This window comes from Bactrocera neohumeralis, chromosome 2 (assembly GCF_024586455.1).
Source record: "Bactrocera neohumeralis isolate Rockhampton chromosome 2, APGP_CSIRO_Bneo_wtdbg2-racon-allhic-juicebox.fasta_v2, whole genome shotgun sequence".
Taxonomy (NCBI): Eukaryota; Metazoa; Arthropoda; class Insecta; order Diptera; family Tephritidae; genus Bactrocera; species Bactrocera neohumeralis.
The window spans coordinates 63,597,978-63,617,696 of NC_065919.1; the positions used below are offsets into that span (position 1 = coordinate 63,597,978).

General features: G+C 35.9%; 1 protein-coding gene across 1 annotated transcript in view; it reads left to right on the forward strand.

Moving 5' to 3' along the window:
* Positions 1-19,719, forward strand: part of LOC126751079 (homeobox protein homothorax) — a 317,674-nt gene that overhangs the window by 194,103 nt on the left and 103,852 nt on the right. Inside the window, exon 8 of the mRNA XM_050461014.1 lies at positions 2,068-2,115. Within this exon, the coding sequence (XP_050316971.1) occupies positions 2,068-2,115 (48 nt within the window). The remainder of the gene's footprint in view (positions 1-2,067; positions 2,116-19,719) is intronic.

Consider the following 19,719-nt stretch of genomic DNA (forward strand, 5'->3'; position numbering starts at 1 on the left):
GTTGCAATGTGCACAAATCAAAGCTTAAAATTAACCCGCAATTAATGTCAGAATGCGGTCGCGCGCATAGTGTCTCACCATCCGCATGGTCATGGCAAATGTGCAAATGTCATCGTACTGCCACTGCGACGTTCTTAACTGCATGCCACGCCGACGCCGCCAATTGTCACTGCGCGCATTCGATTTGGCGGCAATTTGCACTCTTTCGAATCGCTGTCGTTGTCTACCTTGAAGAAAAGGCAATTCATACTGTGCAACACCTTTTAAAAATGCGCGCGCACGGTAGCAACAAAAAATACATCACTTGAAAGAGTGAAAAAAGGAAACATATAAAAGTCAAAAGATAAACGCGCAGCTTCTGGTGTGTCCTCATCAACGCCAACACAGCGCGTCGCCTTCGACGACATTGATTGTCCCGGTTTCTTTTGCACGTGGTGCGCAAGGTGCAGTCGATTTGTTTTTGTGTGGTATTGTTGCACAATTAAATGCAGCACCATACAAAATGGCGCTGCACCCGCGGTAGTGTAAGTAGAAGCAGCGCGCGTCTTCTTAGTGATAGCTTCCTACAGCAATAGCGCTCCGCGAATGCGCCACAAGTAATCAGTACGTCAGTTAGTGGAGCGCGCCCGCTGAAAGGGATCACTTTGCGCCCCAGCCTAAATATGGCATTCGATTTATTTATCACCTGTCGTCCAAAATGAAATTTTGTCGTCCGCCCGCACCTGCCCGCTCGTTTGCTGTGACTGCACTGCAATTGCTGCTTCGTACAAAACTTTATTTTTAATTTTTATTGTTGTTTTTTTTTTAATTTTTAAATTTACTGTATTTACACATATAGCTGCATCAATAATGTATGTTCAACGCTTTTCGTGCTCCGGTATTTCCATTGGCACTTGTCGTCATGGGATGGGAAGTGTGTTCTGCTTTATTGAGGGAACATTGTCAGTTAGGTGGGGCAATTAAGCAATTTTGGACAGCAAACAAATATGTTTTTAAAGCTTTGACCTTTCTTCAAGATTTCAACACACGTTTTGTTTGGTTAAATAGTTGGAAAACTTAAAGAATTTTCGTATTATGATCGCGGCATGAATGAAGGGTTTATTAGTAGAGGGTGTAGCTATACATACACACAGTCAGTAGGGAAGCCTTAATAGGTTTCTAGCTTTTATTCTTTTGCTAAATATACTCATAGATTAATTGAGATTAAAATTTAAATTCAAATTGAATTTGAGACTAAGACTTATATTAAGATTGCTATTGAAATCGAAATTGAGTGTGATATTGCCAATGAAATTAGGCTAAGGTTTGGATTTAGATTTAGAATTAGATTTCGATTTTGATTTTGAATTTGATTTTGATTTTGATTTAGATTTAGATTTAGATTAAATTTAGATTTATATGCAAATGTAAGTTTAGACTTAGATTTTGATTGAAATTAAGACTGAAATTTATTTTGAGATTGAGACAGAGACTAAGACTTGATTGAAATTAAGGTTGGGGTTGAACTTAAAATTAAGATTGAGATTATGATTGCGATTATGATTGCGTTAGAGATTGATTTCGGGAGTGATATCGCGATCTAATTGATATTGAGATTTAGATGTAAATTAATATCGAGAATGATAGTGAAATTGAGATTGAGAGTGGATAGAGATTAAGTCTGATATTGAGATTTAGACTAAGATAGAGAGTGAGATTGAGGTTGAGGTTGAACTTGAAATTGAGATTGGGGTTGCGATTGAGATTAAAATTGAAAGTGATATTGAAATCTATGTTGATATTGAGATTGAGATTAAGGACGAGATTAAAATTGGGAGTGAGATTAAGATTGGGAGTGATAGTGAGACTGATATTAACAGGGAAATTGAGATTAAGATTAAGACTTGTTCGAAACTGAGAATGAGACTGATATAAAAATTAATAACCCTACACTCTCTTTTCTCTCGTTTTTTAAAAACAACGCTAAGCGCTAATTTTATTAAAAAAAAATTTTTATATTTTATATTATATTGTAGAGTTTCTTATCACACAGTTTTTAATGATAAAATATTTTCTTTCTCTTTTCAGATGGTAAGTTCTTATCATCACTAAATCCTTCAGAACTAACATATGATGGTAAGTCACATTTCATCGCATCATTAACACTATACTTATTGCTATTACTTAACTTATACTTAACTTATATTCTTCCTTTAAAACGATCTTTTCATTTGTTTTTAAATCATATGAGTTTTTGACCCAATTTCCAAAGCAAAGTTGCAGCATCCCTACATTAATGTAACAGGTTTCAATTTCCGGTCTTTTAAAAGTTCGACGCACACTTTCATTCTCGAATAAACAACAACATGCTGGCACATGTATATGATATATGAACTGATATAGCGTGATGAAATCTGCTCAACGGTAGCATTATTAAATCACATAAATTAATTATAATGAATTTATTGTTGTAGTATTACATCATAAGCTCAGCACTTTGCGTAACATCAATCAAAATTGTTTCCCTTTCATTTTAAATACTAAACTTGCCTTGTATCGGCCGACCGACAAGCAGCTGCGCTAATCTGATGGTACGTGCGTACCGGACACGCCCACTTAAAGCTCTACACCACGTTGAGTAAACGGCGTAGCGCTACGCCGAAAATGAGAAATTTCTTTTTAATTTAAGACATGCAGAAGGCCAGCTGATAAAAACCTATTATAAACTTTAATTTTAATTAAAAACCCTCCTCCGCCGCGGAAGCTACAAAATTGGCGCGGCCGCACATCAATAGAATATATCCACATGATTACGCCGCTGACCACTTGCCGCCGCCATACATACGCGCACACGCGCCCATGTGAGGTTGGTACAAAAACTGTCTACACCTTGAGCGCATTCCATCACTTTGAAACGAAAAGGAAAGCAGCAAAAAGCCGGTGATCTTAAATATCAACAGCAACATCATCAACGTCATCGCCGACACATCTTTCTTTGTCTATATTGCCCCATGCATTGTTGTTGTTGTGTCAACAAAATCATCACAGAAATTGGAATTTCAGATTGACGGCTCCCGCGCGTTCGCTTGATCGATCACGTTCGATTAGACGGGTGGAGTAAACTGTGTACGCCCACAATGTGTGCGAATCTGCGCAAATTGCTACTAGTCGAAACGCATACAGCATAGCGCTTTAGAGTGTATAAATATTAAAAGATCACTTTAATGAGTTTGACTGAAATTTGAAGCTACTCTGGCGACGTGACAGTGGCAGGTACTAGTGAACGCGCGTGACCTGTCGATAAATATTAGAGATTTATATAAAGTAGTTGAGGTGCGCGGTGGCAGTGAAAATCGATTGATTGTTGAAAGCAGCCTTGTCGGCGTTACGTGCGCGGAGACGCCTCTTTTGAGGAGTAAAGAAGAAGTTGAAAATTTATTTTAGTTACACTCGCTTCTAATACCTATAATAAAATATATATAATAGTTATACGCGCTTAATCAGTGCATTCATTTATAGCGGCAAATTTATATTTTTCGCGTGCTGCATTCTAGCAAGCCCTAATGTTGTTAATACACTTTGGCAGCCGTTGAATGAAAAATGCATTAAACGCGCACTAATATTGCCACGTGATCGAACATTTACGCGCGCGCGTAATAAAATTTTTGCGGCGGCAGCATTTTTGATTTATTGCGCGCGCATATCTACACAAGCTAGATATGGGAAAAGTGCGCAAGCAACAGCTGAGTTAGTGGCACTCTTTCTGCGATCGTGTTAACTAGCGCTCAAGTATATATACATTAGTAGGGTTCGCGTCCGTGCTGTGCACAATTTTATGATCTCCGTGCTCCTGCGATAGCGCTCCGCATGCTCCTGAGTACGCCGCCACTTGTTCATTCATCGATTCATCGTCTCATATTTATAGCTTGTGTTTCTATGCGCGCGTCTTCGCGTTAAGACTCTTACTCGTTTGTATATTCAACCAGCTGTCAGATTTTATGACTCTACTGCATACTCGCAGTATGGCTTTGCGAATGAAGAATGAAGTGTAAAAGTACTTGCATCGTAAAATTTAATAATGGTAGTAAAAACTAAGCGATATTCCTGCTTTTGGAGGCCGCATAGAAATTTAAATACTTTTTTGCTCGGTTGATATTTTTTATGGAATTTACAGACACTCACAACTCACTTGCCTTGCGTCACTATTCATTGCGCGCAGGATCAGTGGGCACACACCATGCCTGAGCGCGCGTTTTCATTATTATAATTATTCCATTTCGAAGTTTAGTTTTTTACTTTTCCTATCCGGTAAATTTTATGTTGTTCTACATAAATCTTCCAAAACTCTCTTACGTGCTTACATTATAATGAAACGCATTCACCAGTCTTTAGGTGAGCAACAACGTTTTCTTTAAATATACACTCTACAACCAGCGCCAGCTTGCTCATAATAAAATCTGCGTATTAACTTTATGAGCAGAACCAATTCCTGTATGGCTGCTTCTAGTGCCTTATAACCCCAAATGCGTATACTAGCCTTTGCATGGTATCCAATTACATCCAGAATTTCACATCTAGGTTTGTAGCCACTAGAAACAGTAGCCGTAATACCCTGACAGTGAGTTCAACTTGAAAGTGATGCTCTCACTGCGATTTGCGCGCTTTAAAGCGAGAAATCATAAAAACTAATAAAATCACATTAGCGCTAGTAGCGTTTAGCCGCATTTTTTAACAACTCTAGCTCGTGCTTTAGCGCAAATTTGTTCAGCTGCAGTCGTTAAAGCAGAGCGTGTTCATATGTGTAGCTTGTGCAGCTCATTAAAATGCTGGCGCTTTGTGCTCCGACTATCTAGACAGAGATTATTCACAGAATAACTTAAGCAAACAAAATTTAAATGGAATGAGTGGAAAATAAAAAAATTATAAAGAGATATTATAGTGTTAATGTATGCTTATAAAGAAGTTTTGTGACTAAAAGAGATTTGTAAAGTAATCTGTGAGGATTGAGAGTAAAAAAATTGAATGACAGACTTCTGTTCTGTTGTCAGTATAAGGAACTTTATGATTTTATTGAAATTAGCTTTGAAGTTTTTTGTAGTAAACTGAGTTTTTGAATAAAACTTGACCTTTTTTTAAATTAAAAGCTTTATGGCAGTTTAAATTTATTTTAGCTTCAGTCTTCATAAATAGCTTTTATGACATCAAAAAGCTGTTGAGCAGATTTAACCAAATTTAGCGTTCGGCATCAATAAAAACTCTTAAAACGTAAAAGATTAAAGAGTAGTTTAGTCTAAACTTTTTATTAGGCAAGATAATAAAACTTTTTCGAAAAGCTTTTATGAAGGAAAAAGAAAGATTTTTTGGAAGATTTTATTTTAATCGACTGGAAGTCACGTGTTTTGGAATTAATAATTACAAAGTTTAAGTGTCAGATTTTTAAAACCACGTAGTTAGTAGCTCTCTTGGATGTTGTTGGACTTTGCTTTTAAGTTGTTTGTTGAAGTTTGTGTTTTCGAAAAAAATTTCATTTATTTTAAAAGTATATAATTTATAGAAGTTTATAATTATTTTGACTGTAGAAGTTTATAATTATCTAGAGGGCTAGCTCTAAAAATGTTTTAAGGAGTTTTTAAGAAACTTTGAGTAACTTGTATCTTATTAAACGTTAGTTTTTCTTGCTTTTGAGTTAAAAGCTTTTCATATCCCAATAGGTTTTAGATTAGCTTAGCCCAAATTCACTGCTAGTCCTCATTGCTTTTTTAAAAAGCTCTTTTGAGTTTAAAAAGACACAGTCAATTAGCAGATTGATCGAACTTTTCACAAATTGAAAAGGCCGAAGAAAGCTCTTTGGAAGCCTTAGAGCTTTCAGTTCTTTCGATTAGACAATCCATGTTTAATGAAATATTCTGTTAAGGAGTAATAATTTCATAATAGGTATACATAACTGCTTATTCCTACATTTATTTAATTAGTACGCAATATATTTATTGCTTCTAATTAATTACGTAAAGATTTACGAAAAATTTAAAATTGCCTATTAAATTCTGGTTAAAAGCTAATCAATTTATGTGACTGATTATACGATTTTTTTTTATTTTATATACTTTTAAGCATTAAGTTTGTTTAATCACATTTTTAAATTCAATAATCAATGCCTGCATTCAAGCATATTATTCAAAGCTTCATTCAAAAGTACATAAAAAAGCTCCCATGTATATACTCTGTTTTTCTGTATTTTGAAGTGTATATATTTCTATTTAAATAAAACTCGTACTTTATTCATAGCATATAATTAGAACAATACTGTAATTAAGTAACTAAGCGCACTTATAAATGTTAGCTAAGCGAACTTTGGGCCACAAAAGCTTGTTAACGTTCGTGTAACGAACGTCGTTATGACTGCGAAGGTCGCGCGCCATTACAGTAAGGGCACATTTCGAACACCAATTACATTGGAAAAACTTACAAAAAACAACTAGAACCTTAAAAGCTTCAACGGGACATAAAGGTTGTTAAAGCAACATGCTAAGCGAAAACATAACAAAATATTGTATATGTACTATATATATCTAAAACGCATATATAGTACAATCAAATCAAGCATATAAACAGTTAAGCTTCGATATAAACACACATCTACATACATACATAATATATCAGCTTTTTGTTGTGATAGCGCGTTGTGCCCAAAAAACCGCACATCATAAATTTTGCTTTCACAACGCGCATAACAGGCGCTACACCCCACGCACATACATACATACACACACTACTTGGGTCGCGGCGCAGGTATTTACTGGCATTTAAATACATTTCGCATACACAGTTGCGCACATATTCACTTAACATAGCAGCAATGTAGCATGTGCTGTCTCGTTTGCGCCAATTTCTTCTATACAAACGAACGAGTATGTTTGTGTGTGTGATGTATGGATATTTACTAGCGAATATTTGCCGGCTGCCACGCGCAAAAATGTAAACAAACCATAATTCTCCCGTTTTGGACAGGCCAAAGGCGGAAAGCGAAAAGCCAAGCGCGCTCCTCCCCTTACTGTCACCGCTGCCCATAGACGCGCCGCGCATACGCGCGCACACACAACAAAAGGTCAGTTACCCAGCAATTGTGAGCGCGTTAAGCGTAAAGTGCGTGCATATGTGTATCTAGATGAGCGAGTGCGACAAGAATACGCCACACCGTCGCACCACATGGCGTGACAGTAGTTGTGGTGGCCGTCAAAAAATCGACCCATTCATTCTGGTAGCAGCAGTTAGGCGTTGGTGCCATGAGAAATCACATAAAATATGGCGTCTGATAATAATGACAACTGCCGTCAATACAAACAGAGCAACACGCTGCTGTGCTGGTGTGTTTGTGTATGTGAGCGCCAATTTACTTTGGAAAATTATGCGCTGTATGCGCAAACAGGAATTTTGCCCATTATGCGCGCGCAAACATGCTTGCACAAATATTCATGCGGAGCGGCGTGACGTTAGCGACGGCAGAAAATTATGCCAATGACTAATTTGTTTGAATTATGGTTGACAAGTGTAATCCTTTGCAGTGGATTGTGGCCGCAAACTTATTTATAAATGTTTTCATGGAAGGGAACTTGAACTTCGCCTACATATTTCAGTGTGCTGTTCGAGCCGACGGTCGTATGCTTGTCGCACTGCAAAGAAAAGGGAATTTGTTAGTGCAACTGGCAAAGTCATTGTCACTATTAATTTTGCTGGCACTATTTGTGTTTATTTGTTTACGTAACTATATATATATATATGTACATATATGTATGTATATGCAACAAATATTGGTGTTGTTTTGTGTTAAAATTTACTGAAACGTCAAGACGTGAAGTACACCTTAACTTACTCCAAATTAAAGATGTGCAGTTTTCTGAACTTTAAACTTAAACTTAACATTTGCCATTACTTAAACTTAACGTTGGCCGTAACTTAAACTCAGAACTTAACTTTCCGTAACTTAACTTAGAACTTAAACTTAATTGCCGTTACTTAAATACTTACTTATTTGCCGTTACTTAAATTTAGAACTTAAATTTGACAAAGCGCGTAACTTAAACTTAGAACTTAAATTTTCTGAAACTTAACTTAGAACTAAAATTAACCTTTTCTGTAACTTTAAGTCAATATTTAAATTTAACCTTTGCTGTAACTTAACTTAGAACTCAAAACTATTGACTTAAATTTGAAAATTAACTTAAACTTAACCGTAACCTTATCGTCATTATTTGACTTCATCTCTACTTCCGTTTTAATACCTTTGACCTTAACCTTGAACTGAACACAAACTTAGCTATGGCACTAACTTAACTTCGAACTTATAAAGCTAAGTTGTAAAATTTACAACAAATTTAGCATTAAACTAAAACCTTAACTTAGTATCAGCGTTACTTAACTTAACCGTAATTTTACTTTTAACTTAACGCTTTTATTGCGAAAAGTTTTGTCAGTGAAAGCCTTTTGGAATTGACCACAATACTGCTCATTCCGAGCACATCAGTTGCTCTTACCAACTACTAAGTCATGTCTGGTTGCTTACAAATCCGCACAAGGGTGCTTCCAACCGCTAGCATTAACAGTCGGAGTTTATATGCTAAAAAGCTGTCTAACAAACCGGCGAAACGATTATTAATAACGGCCTACAAACGCTCTACTAACCTACATTCGCCAGCACAAGCAGAATACCGCAATATGTCTGATGAAAATCGAAAGGAAAATAGACACTCAGACTTGCCTGGCCGCGCGTGGTAGGCGGACAGTCTGACGCGCCGGCAGAGCGGCCATAAATAAGCGGAAGACAAAGTGCACAATGCCGTACAAATTTTACAAATGTGCGACAGTGGCAGTGCTGCCGTATAGATGGTACCTACACACACACACTCTTTAATACACGAAAAACGACGCGGCGTCACAACACATGCTTTGTGCTTGTGTTGAAATGGCATTGCACTACAGGTGGCGGTAGTGACTGCCACAAAAACAACCAAAGCAATGGTGGTGCGCGGGTGAGCGGCAGCGTGCTCTGTACTTAAGCGCAACTTTAAATAATAGTCTGTCAGAACTGTCAAACAAGTCGGCGAGCGCTAGAATTAATGGCAGCGCAGAAGCGCGACGCTTACCACCAATACACACACACACGCAAAAACTATACTCAGGCGCTTTTTCAGCATGCATAAGTGTGTGTGTGTGTGTGTGGACCCAGTTTGAGCTTGCGCGGTGGCGCGCGGCACAGTTGCTATTGCAGTGACTTCGTCGTCAGCGGGTGTTTTGTACATTGAACTTGCCTGCCGCAGGCGTTCAGTCACACCGATTCAGGTTGAATTATTGTGCTTTTTTGTGCAGAATTTATAGCAGCAGCGCACAAGCGCTCTAACGCTACCTACCAACAACAAATGGATGCGGCGCGCTTTATCGTTTACTGTTTTGTTGTTGGCGCATTGTTTCAACTGCTGCCGCTCGCCGCTCATTTCGGTAAAATATTTCCGCGTTGTTATTTTCGATAGTTCACAACATGTTTTGCGTTGTTGTTGTTGTTTTTGTCGCAGTCGCTACTGCTGAGGTGAATTTTAACCATTTTATTTATTATTTACGTAAAGTTGCCTTGCAACATTTGATTGCGTGTCTTGTTATTGTTGCAACTGCTGCTGCTGCTGCTGTCTGAAATTAATGTGCGCCGCCTCCGCGTTGGTGGGCTTTGAACTCTCAACTGTGCTTCAACTGTTGCGCTGCGCGCTGCGTCTGCCGCGCACAGCTGCATTGTTGTTGCTGCTGCCGTTTCAAGATGAAAAATTATTGCTGATAATTTATTGCTGCTGACTGTATGCAGGCATACGAGGTTAACGCTTGTGCGTTGGAGGTGTGCGCACGTTTCTAAGGGGTGAGATAATGTATTGTTTTTGCGTGCCTTGTTGTTGCTGTTCTTGTTGTTTTTGTAAATTTTAGTATTGTTATTGTTTTTATCGCAATTCGCTATCTTTTCAAGGTCATGGCACAGTTTTTACTTTCAACTCGAATCGATAAATTGTGTTGTGAGTTCACTTGCAACACAAATTCTTGAAGCAAATATACTTTAAGCTGGCAACACTGTCGCGCTAAAAGCTAAAAATTAACTCAGTACAATTGCTTAAAGTTTTTATTGCTGCTTTCTGTCAATTCTCATTTCATTTAAGCGCACTTATGCTTTGCTAAACCCAGCAACATTTCAACACATTCCAATAATTTCTTTTTACGCCTGAGCGCCTCTGATATATCTTCAATTCAACTCGTCATGTCATGTTGCGACGCGTTACTTAAAACTGTCAAATTTCACTCAATTAACAAAAATGTCGAGCGTCAAGCGGGTCAACACTGCGCTCGCAATGGTCGCGCGTCTACCCGAATTTTACGGTCAAACACCTTTGACGTTTCGCACTGTCACCAGCGTTGACCAAGGGAGTGATCGACCGACCGGTCACATATGTGCATAGCCTGTCAATTATTCGAAATGTTAGTGTTGAGAGTGAGAGTGTCTGCGTGAGCACGGAAAATCAAAATTGAGAGTGTGTAGTTTGGACAACTTTTCGACCAACTGCGCGCGTTATTAAATGCTGAACCGAGAATTTATTGATTTTCTCGTCAAGTGACAAGCTGTCACAAACACACGCCGACACACATAAAATATAAACAAAAATAACATATATGTGTGCATACTCATAACTATTAATGGCTCTAATTCATGTCAAATACAAATTTTTATTGGTATTAGTGGCAGACAATGATAAAAGTAACAACAACTCTGCTGTTGCTTGCAATTTATTATTTTATAAAAACGAAAGTGACAGTTTTGACGCAAGTAAACACTTTCACGCTCGCTCACACGCACACACACGCCGACAACATGACATCTACAAAAAGAAGTATATATGGCGAAAATTTTAAAGGTCAATAGCCACAACAACAACATTGCAAATAAACAACTAAAAAGGAGGCATCAACTGCTGTCAGTTCGCATTCATGCATTGTAGCGCCGCACCGGAGCTTACACACTCACACATACATACGTAGTTGTATGTTTGTGCCGGCCTGCTGCGCTGCATGAGTCTACGCAGTTTTTGACAGCTCTTTGACAGATTATCAGCAGCCTTCATTTAGCTGTCATTCGCTGTCTACACACATATGCCACATACATATAACTACACAAATTCGTACAAACTGCTGACTGCTTATGCATATGTGTGTGTGTGTTGTCGAGCTTTATTGCGTAAGCTGGTGTTAGTTTTCAGTTACGAAGCGCGTCGTCGCGCCCATTTGTCTGCCCACAACCAAAAGCGAAACAAAAAGTGACTGTCATTTTTATTCGCCAAGTTCATTCTCGCCTGCTGCCATTTGTCTGTCAATCAGCTGTTTCGCCTATTTGCTTACACTTTTGTTGAAAATCTAATACAAGCAGCGTTTAGCTAAAATTGTATAGATATTTTTGCAGTTATTGGTATGTGTTTTGTAGTGACGTTTTAATCGAACTCAACTCGCTAATTTGTTGATTGGCAATTACAGCTTGTCGAAAAGGTTAGTGATTTATGACTATATTGTGGCGGACATGTGGGGTTGAGTGCAACTTTATTAGTTAATTTGTACAATACTTATAATTTCAAAGCGTACTGTCGCCGGATTATTGCCAACGAGCTTCAAGATTATTTAAGCATTCAACGTTTGGTTTATGCAGTATAAAACTTATTATATTTACAATTTCCATACCAATATTTAGTATTGGGTATGCTTTATGATTTTGGTAAACTTTCACTAATACGATGAAGCTTACACGATACCGGAAATGATTTTTAAATATAATAGAAGCTATGCGGAACCTTATGAATTCATTAAGATTTTCCTATACGTATTTATTCTTGCACTATTAATCCTATATGTCTAAGGAGCTTTCACTAATATGATGAAGCTCTGCAAAATTATTATTTTATTTTTAATAAAAGCTTTGCAAACTCAATGAACCCATAGAGCTGCTTTTTCATTGATTTGTAATATTTTAACTTGGAGCTTTAGAAAGCTTTCACCAATTAGATCAAGTTTTCGCGAGTTTAGAAATGGTTTTCAAATATATTTACGAAACGCTATGAAACCATTTCTTTTACTTTAATACCTATTATATCTTGGAAGCTTTTACAAAAATATTTTTTTTTTTTTTTTATTTGTATTTTATAAAAGCTTTTCATTTCAATGGATCCATTAACTTCTTTCATTAATTTATCATATTATATTTTAAAAGCTTTATAAAGTTTTCACCATTTTAGTCAAGATTTATGTAGTGAAAGCTTTGTGAAAATCAGTGATCTTACTAAGCTTTTTGTATACTTATTTCTACCATTTCACCTTCACGCTTTTGAAAGCTTTTGTTCAAATTAACAAGCTTATACTGCTCTGCAAAGAGTTTTATATTTAATCTTTGTTGAAATAATCCTAAATTGTTTCAACTAAGCTTTCTATACGCTCAACTGCGGGATAGTACGGCTTTATAAAGCTTTCCTCAATTTAATTAACCTTTTTGAATTAAAAGCCTTGTGAAATTCATTGATCGTGTTAAGCTTTTGCTGTACTTATTTTTCTCAATTGACCTAGAAGCTTCCGGAAGTTTCGTTGAAATTAATAAGCCTTTACTGTGATGCAAACGAATTTTATATTTATTATAAGCAAAATTAATTTTAAATTGATCCTTTTAAGCTTTCCATTCAACTATTAGTTAGTGTAGCTTTAGAAAGCTTTCCCCAATTTAAAGGAGCTTTTCGTATTAAAAGTTTTGTAAAATTTTTTGTTCATGTTAAGATTTTTCAGTACTTATGTCTCAAGCTTTCAGTATCATTTAAGTGCATTTCAAGAAAAAATCCAAAAAAATGCTTTATTTTGTTAGTATAGTAAGTTCTTTCGGAAATTTGACCCGCAAAAAGCTTCATACTCCATTTTTCAATGAAACTGAAACACTTGACAGCTTTTTCAACACCTGCTTCAATTTCCAATACCAATTCGTTGACACTTCTCCGCACTTAAGTTTGTCAATTAAGTGTTTAGTGTCACAACTGTCAAAACACACAAGCAGCAACAGTGTTGCCATTTTTATGTGGCCTAAAATCGTTTCAAGAATCGTTCATAAAATTAAAATGTAATTCTGCCTGATCAACTGGTCGCATGAAATGCACACGACATTAAGATTTTTTCTTCCATAAGAAATTTTACAACTTCTATGTAAGCGAGTATACGATTTTAAACAACGTTCTCGCTTCCTCTCGGCTGCCGCTTTTACGACTGTCTACAAAAGCATAAAGTTTATGAGCGCAAAACCATTTCACCGATTATTTCACTTGCAAATACAACACATTTAGTAGCACACACACATGCAACCGCATGATTTTGAAAAATCATAAACAAATGCCTGTCCAGCGTTTTGCTGATTTGTCAAATGCTTTTTGGGGGAAAACTCACATTTCAGATACACGTAGTACTCAAAGTGAGTACAAATCAAAGTGCACGAGAGTCGCGTTGGCCGTCGTAAAAGCAACTGCCAAGTTACAGCAACAAAACTGAAGCGTTTATGGTGCACCGTTTATGCGCGTAGCTGTAAAATCTTGAGTGCCACAGTATTTGTGCGCTAGAAAAATTAGCGAAATGCGATTTTTATATTTTCATAGTTTTTTGATTGCTAATTTTTATTTAGCTGCCATCTTTTTTGCAATTCTCTTATTGTCACACGTATGTGAGTGTGTATATATGTGTGTGTATATGGGTGCTTGCATTTACTCATATGCACTTTTTATGGCATTTATGAAAATTTTGATGTGCTCGCTGATAACTCAGACAATGGTGCATGGCAATTGTATGGCAACAACAATGTGCTCATTCTCTGAAATGCATAATGAGACACAAGAGGATGAATGTTAGCTGGGTAATAGTCTTTTTATGGTAGATGGATGCTGTAAAAAAATTTTCATGGGTCACATTTTTAATAGCATTTTAACTAAGCTTGGTTTATGTGCTATAAAATGGTTTATGGCAGCGGACGATATACGCTGTGCGTTTGTAAATAGAATTTCCCGTGTGCCATGTGACATATGCCACAGCCACTGATGGGAAGCTATAATTATTTCTTGTTGTTGCTAAATTATTTGTTTTTCTTTTTGTTTATTATACTTAATTTTGTCTTCCTTGTAATTTTCTGCGTCTTTCACTGACTACTGCTGTTTTGGTGGTAATTAATATGGCAGGGCTAGAGAAATATTATTATTTTTTTATAATTTTATGCCGTCTGGAGTCACTCAGACAGTTTACAGTTGCTCATTAAGTATACGCTGACTGTTGATTTTTATTTTTATTGCCATATTATTATGGCAACACAACTGAACCTTGTAATTAGACACTGACATATTAATAAATAATATATGTAAGTGGGTTAAGAGCGCTGGGTAGTGGGGAATACTGAAGTGAGGTTTCTTAGCATAATGAATTTGCTGGAAAAAATATTTACTATTTACAGTGTTGCGAAAGAGAGTGTGCGTAAAATTTGACGTAGTTTGGAAAAAAAAATTTCGAAAATTTTTGTTTTCGAAATGTTTTTGAATTGTTTTTAGTTGGGTATTCAAAAATTATGTAATCAAACAGTCATTAAATATAATGTTCTAGCATATAAAATTATATAATATCGAAAATTGAAAAATTTTTAAATTCTAAAACATATGTTTCTAACTAGCTGCTTTCTTAAAAGAATTTTTTTTATTAAAATTTAGCAAATTTGCGATTCTATAACAACAAAGCGTAAATCTGTTGCTTATTTGAACATAATTATTTTGAAAAAATCGCATTTTAACTGTACTAAACTTAAATGATAATATGTTTTGGAAAATATTAATATTTTTAGAAAAATAGTTTTAGTAAAAAATTTTTTTTTTTATTTTTACTTAGAAAAAAATATTATTTTTTTAGGTTTTATAAAAAAAATATTATTTTTTATCTAGAACGGGAATTCAAGACTTTTTTGCAAATTGAATTAAAAAATACCAAACTCAACTTTGATACCCACATCTCACAAGCAATAATAAATGTTTTCTGCACACCTCACTGGCATAATGAAACTTGGCAACGCTGACCCAACGAAGAATTGTCACACCACGCATAAAACATTTGACACGTAATCAATTTGTCGTAAAAGGCAAAAGTGGAAAAAAAAGCATGACAACCAACTAAATGTAATAGCATGCAAAAAGATAACGAGAAACGAAGGCACGCACACAATGCCAATAAAAAGACATAAAATATGCTGAAATGAAGCAATAGAAGAACGTAGCAAACAAGCTCATCATAATTCCAAAGCATACTTTGAGGCGCTTTATCTAGTAGATTTAATATAAACATTGATGCAAGAAGTTGCGGCAGCGGCGCGTGTAGACATTTTCAATTTCCCAAGTCTCATAATAAATCCCAATCGTTTGGAGAGCGCGGCTGCTACCGGCAAAAGGGGGCTGATGCAAAGCAAGCGCGTCTTATTTGGCTAAACACAAATTCTTCGTGCTTACGGTGGTGTGCATACATGTGTGCGCTGTGTGTGTGTGTGTGTGTGCGAATTTCGTGAATTATGCATGTTGGACATTTTGTGTTGTTAGTACTTTTGCACTTGAGGCATAAAAAATGTTACTTTATAACGTTGCATGTTGCGACGTACAAAATTTTGCCAGCCTTCTGCTCACCCCACCCTTCTGCTGGTACAACTCTCTAGCAGTCCATACAAATATCGCCCAGTGCTGGTATGTTACTTTTTGTTTGCCCTTCCGCCTGGTGGCGTGCATGTAGTGTGCTTTTGGGCGCTGTTGCTTTGGCAGCTGTCGATTTGCGGCAGGCAGCACTATAAACTGTGCAGCTTTACGAGGTGTATGCGTCGTGCAGCAGCAGCAGCCACATCTCCGGCAAACGCTGTGACCAGCATAACTAAACATTGTGCTGCAACAGGCACAAAACATGTGTGTGTGTGTGGCAACAAATGTACGGCAGAAAGCATACAAATAAATAAAACAACAACACAACTCCGCACAACTTCAATTTTATGCAACAAAGTTTGAGTGGCTTTTCTTCGTTTGTTGCTTCCGCTTCGACGTGGCAACTCAGCAGCGCGCCGCCGGAAGTTGGCTTGGGTGGCGATCATCATCTAAAATGCCCAGTACAAATTGTACGGATAAATTTTGTTCGGCAAGAAAAACGCTTTGGCCTACGCCGACTGCCTGCCGTTGGTGGGGTGAAACGTTTACAAAGTGATTACTTATGTTTAAATATTGATGTTTGTTGGTTGGACACGTTTTCAATTTGCCGAGCATTTTCTATTTCGCAGCAATTTAGCAGCGGATTACAATGTTGTTGTTGTTGGTTTGTCTCACGGATATACGAATGTTGAAAAAGTAGTTGCGAGAGGAGAAGGTTGAAAAAAAAGTTGTTAGCTTGAAGTTGAAAGGTAGCCATATTTTTTTAACATTTTTGCGATTTTTTTACCTTTTTGCCGAAATTTGTTTTTTTTTATGTACCTTTTTGAAGAAATTTATTTACAGTTTTTTTTTTAATATTAAATGTAAACATTTTCGTGCTAAAGTTATGATAGTTTCTGAACATTTATGAAGCATTTGTGGCCACGAAAAAATTAAAGCACGTGTGCTCATAATTTGAGGTTAATTTGTGATTGCAGAGAGTTTATGGCAGGCTGTAGAAATGCATGTAAATTTCAGCAACACTATTTCAGTTGAAAAAAGGCTGATTGATTGCTTAACTTTAAGGCATTGGCTATACATTGCAATAAATTTATTTTTCATAAGCCTAGTATTGAGTTTGAAATTATTTTTTGACGCAAAATATCGGTGAAATATTACATAGAAAGAAAAATATTGAAATAATAAAAGCGGACAGTGCCTAAAACAGAATATTTTGAATTTATGTAGGTAAAACGGAGTTAAATAGTAATATTGCAATGAATAGTAGCATCATATAATTATCATAAATTCGCTTTGATTATATTTAACGAATGCTGAATAGAACAACAAAATCTATAAGCTTAAAAGCAATCACTTAGTAACTTCATTAAAATCAGTAAGCTGCGAAAATCAATCATTGGAACATTTTGAGTTCGCCATATAGCTTTTAGCCAATATCATGCATATTTATATAAAACTTTAAATACTTTAATTTTTCCTATAAGCAAAACAAATTTGAAATATACCGCTGTCGGCTTCTAATGTAAGCTCGGCTGGTACTAATTGCTAATTAATGGCGTTTGCTTGATTTAGTGGCTCAAGAGTAGTAGCCGAGAAGCATTTAACGCGCTATCAAACACACATATAACACGCAATGCACTGCAAAAAATATTTTATATTTTTGTGTGCTAACACTATGCGCTACCAACGAGTACTTCCGTTGAATTTATGTTTTTTGTTAATTTAAAAATATTTGAAAAACTTCTTCCTACAAGCAAAGCAAAATATTTTTGAAAATTAATACAAAATTCCGCGCAGTGTACTGCGTGAGGCACTTTCATTATTGCCCTTGAAAAATTCCGCTGCTCTCTATCTGTAAAAAAATCTATAGCTCACTCATCTGTGTGCATGTCATTATTTCTATTTCTGCTTTTTATTAGCAACTTAAAACGACAATCTGTAGCTAAATAAATGAAAAACAATAAAAACCGATCGAAATCGTAAAAAATGCCGATTTTATTTTTCGTTTTAGCATTTTCTACTAAAATTAGATACCATTTGTTTACTTAAAGGCATTAATGAGCATAACGAGCGCTCACAACTGCCTTTGCAGGCATACACACATGCATACTTATATACATAAATATATGTATATATATAGTATAGCATATTTGTTGTTGTTGTGCGTGTGTATACGAGCAAATTACTTTGGTAGCTGATCTTTCATAGCGCTTCACTCCATACCACTCCACTTTATAGCTTCTTGTGGTCGTCTGCTTGCCGGTTCGTCTGCCTGTGCGGCTGTCTAACTGACTGATGTGCTGCTACACGGCTCCACAACTAATAAGTTGAACTGCTGCAATGTAATTAAAATGTTTTTATGGCAGTTTTAAAGACTTTTCGTTTGTTTGTGCTCGCGGTTTATTGTATTTATGGATTTCTTCCTTTTTTTACTGCTGTTATTTCATTTCAATTTTGGTTTCTTTTTCGCCACCCTTGTGTTCGTTTTGGTGTAGCGTTTGCCTGCTGCTCTGATCTTAAAATGGCAAGCAATTGCCACATGCTCCACGCATTTGCGCCCACAAATGTCCACAACTTAATATATAGATATTTGTAAATATATATATATATATATTTATATAATTGTATATGCAAACCATGTTTGTGTATGTGTGTACAAATGAAGTTATAGCTTCTGTGGTTTTCACATGTCGTTCGCTAATTTTTGCAATGATTTATTGCAATTTGACAAATTCTACAATTAGTCACGTTTACTTGTACTCTGTGTGAGTGTGTTTGTATTCGCGCATATATGCTTACCTTGACGTCGTCATGTAGCTTCCATTTTATGGGTAAACTTGCTTAGTTATGCTTGACTTAACATTGACGCAACTTGACGCTGACTGAAGATTCGAACGTTTTAGAGTTGCTTGATGAAATTTTGAGAAATTAAGAGAATATAAATTTTTGGAAAATGAAAAATTTCAGTTTTATATTCAATATGTATACAATTATTTTTGAAAAAATGTATATTATTGAAATTTATATACAAAAAAAATGTTATACTTATTGAATATACTGAAATGTATCTATGAATAATAATTTCATGTTTATTCTATATAAAATAGAAATTGTTCGTGTCCAGAAACCTTTCTTCGTAAAAATTCAGCTTAATTAGTTAGTGAGTGAGACCGCTAAACCCTTTAAATCTGCTCTACCGTTCTACTTTTTTGTGGATAACTCATTTACATTGATGCATTTCACTTCAAATTAAATTATAGAAAATTTTCTTTCATAAAAACTTGCTCAGCAACGTTTTGGAAGAGTGTAAGCACCATAGACGCCTACAAGTATGTTATACCAAATAAATTTCGAAGTATAAAACCACAAATAAATACAAAATAATACAAAAAAATGGCTGCCTTAGTATATAATGATTTGAAATTATATAAAAAAGTTGGAAAAAATCAAAAAATTTAAATGAGAGTGAAGTAAAACATTATATTACTCCACTCGTTTCTTTAAAGTGAGCCAAAGCAGTCGAGCAAATTTGTAAATAGCATCCATTTAAAATATTTCTAACGACAGTATGATGAGCTTTTGTATACTCACACTGCCATACCCCAAATACTTTCACATATATACTCATACATAAGCCAATGTCCTTACATACATATATATAGTATTTTCCCATTTTGCACATTTCTCACATACTTCACTCGCTTGATGCCATTTTGCTGTAGCATTTTTCCAAAGGTTCAGAAAAATTTCCCATTAAAAATTGCCAGCTAACAATTCCAAGCAATGCGCGCTATGAAGGATTGTGTGAGCACACACAGTCAGTACTAATATTGGTGCGCCAAAGTATGCTTGTGCTGCTCGTTTATATACGTATAATGTCATTAGAGTGCAAGCTAAAAATTCCAATTTACAGTTGGTTCAAGTTTTTTCTTTATTTTTGTGTGCTTTTTTTCCACTTTCTTGGAGCAGCAATTAATTTTTACAAAAGCTA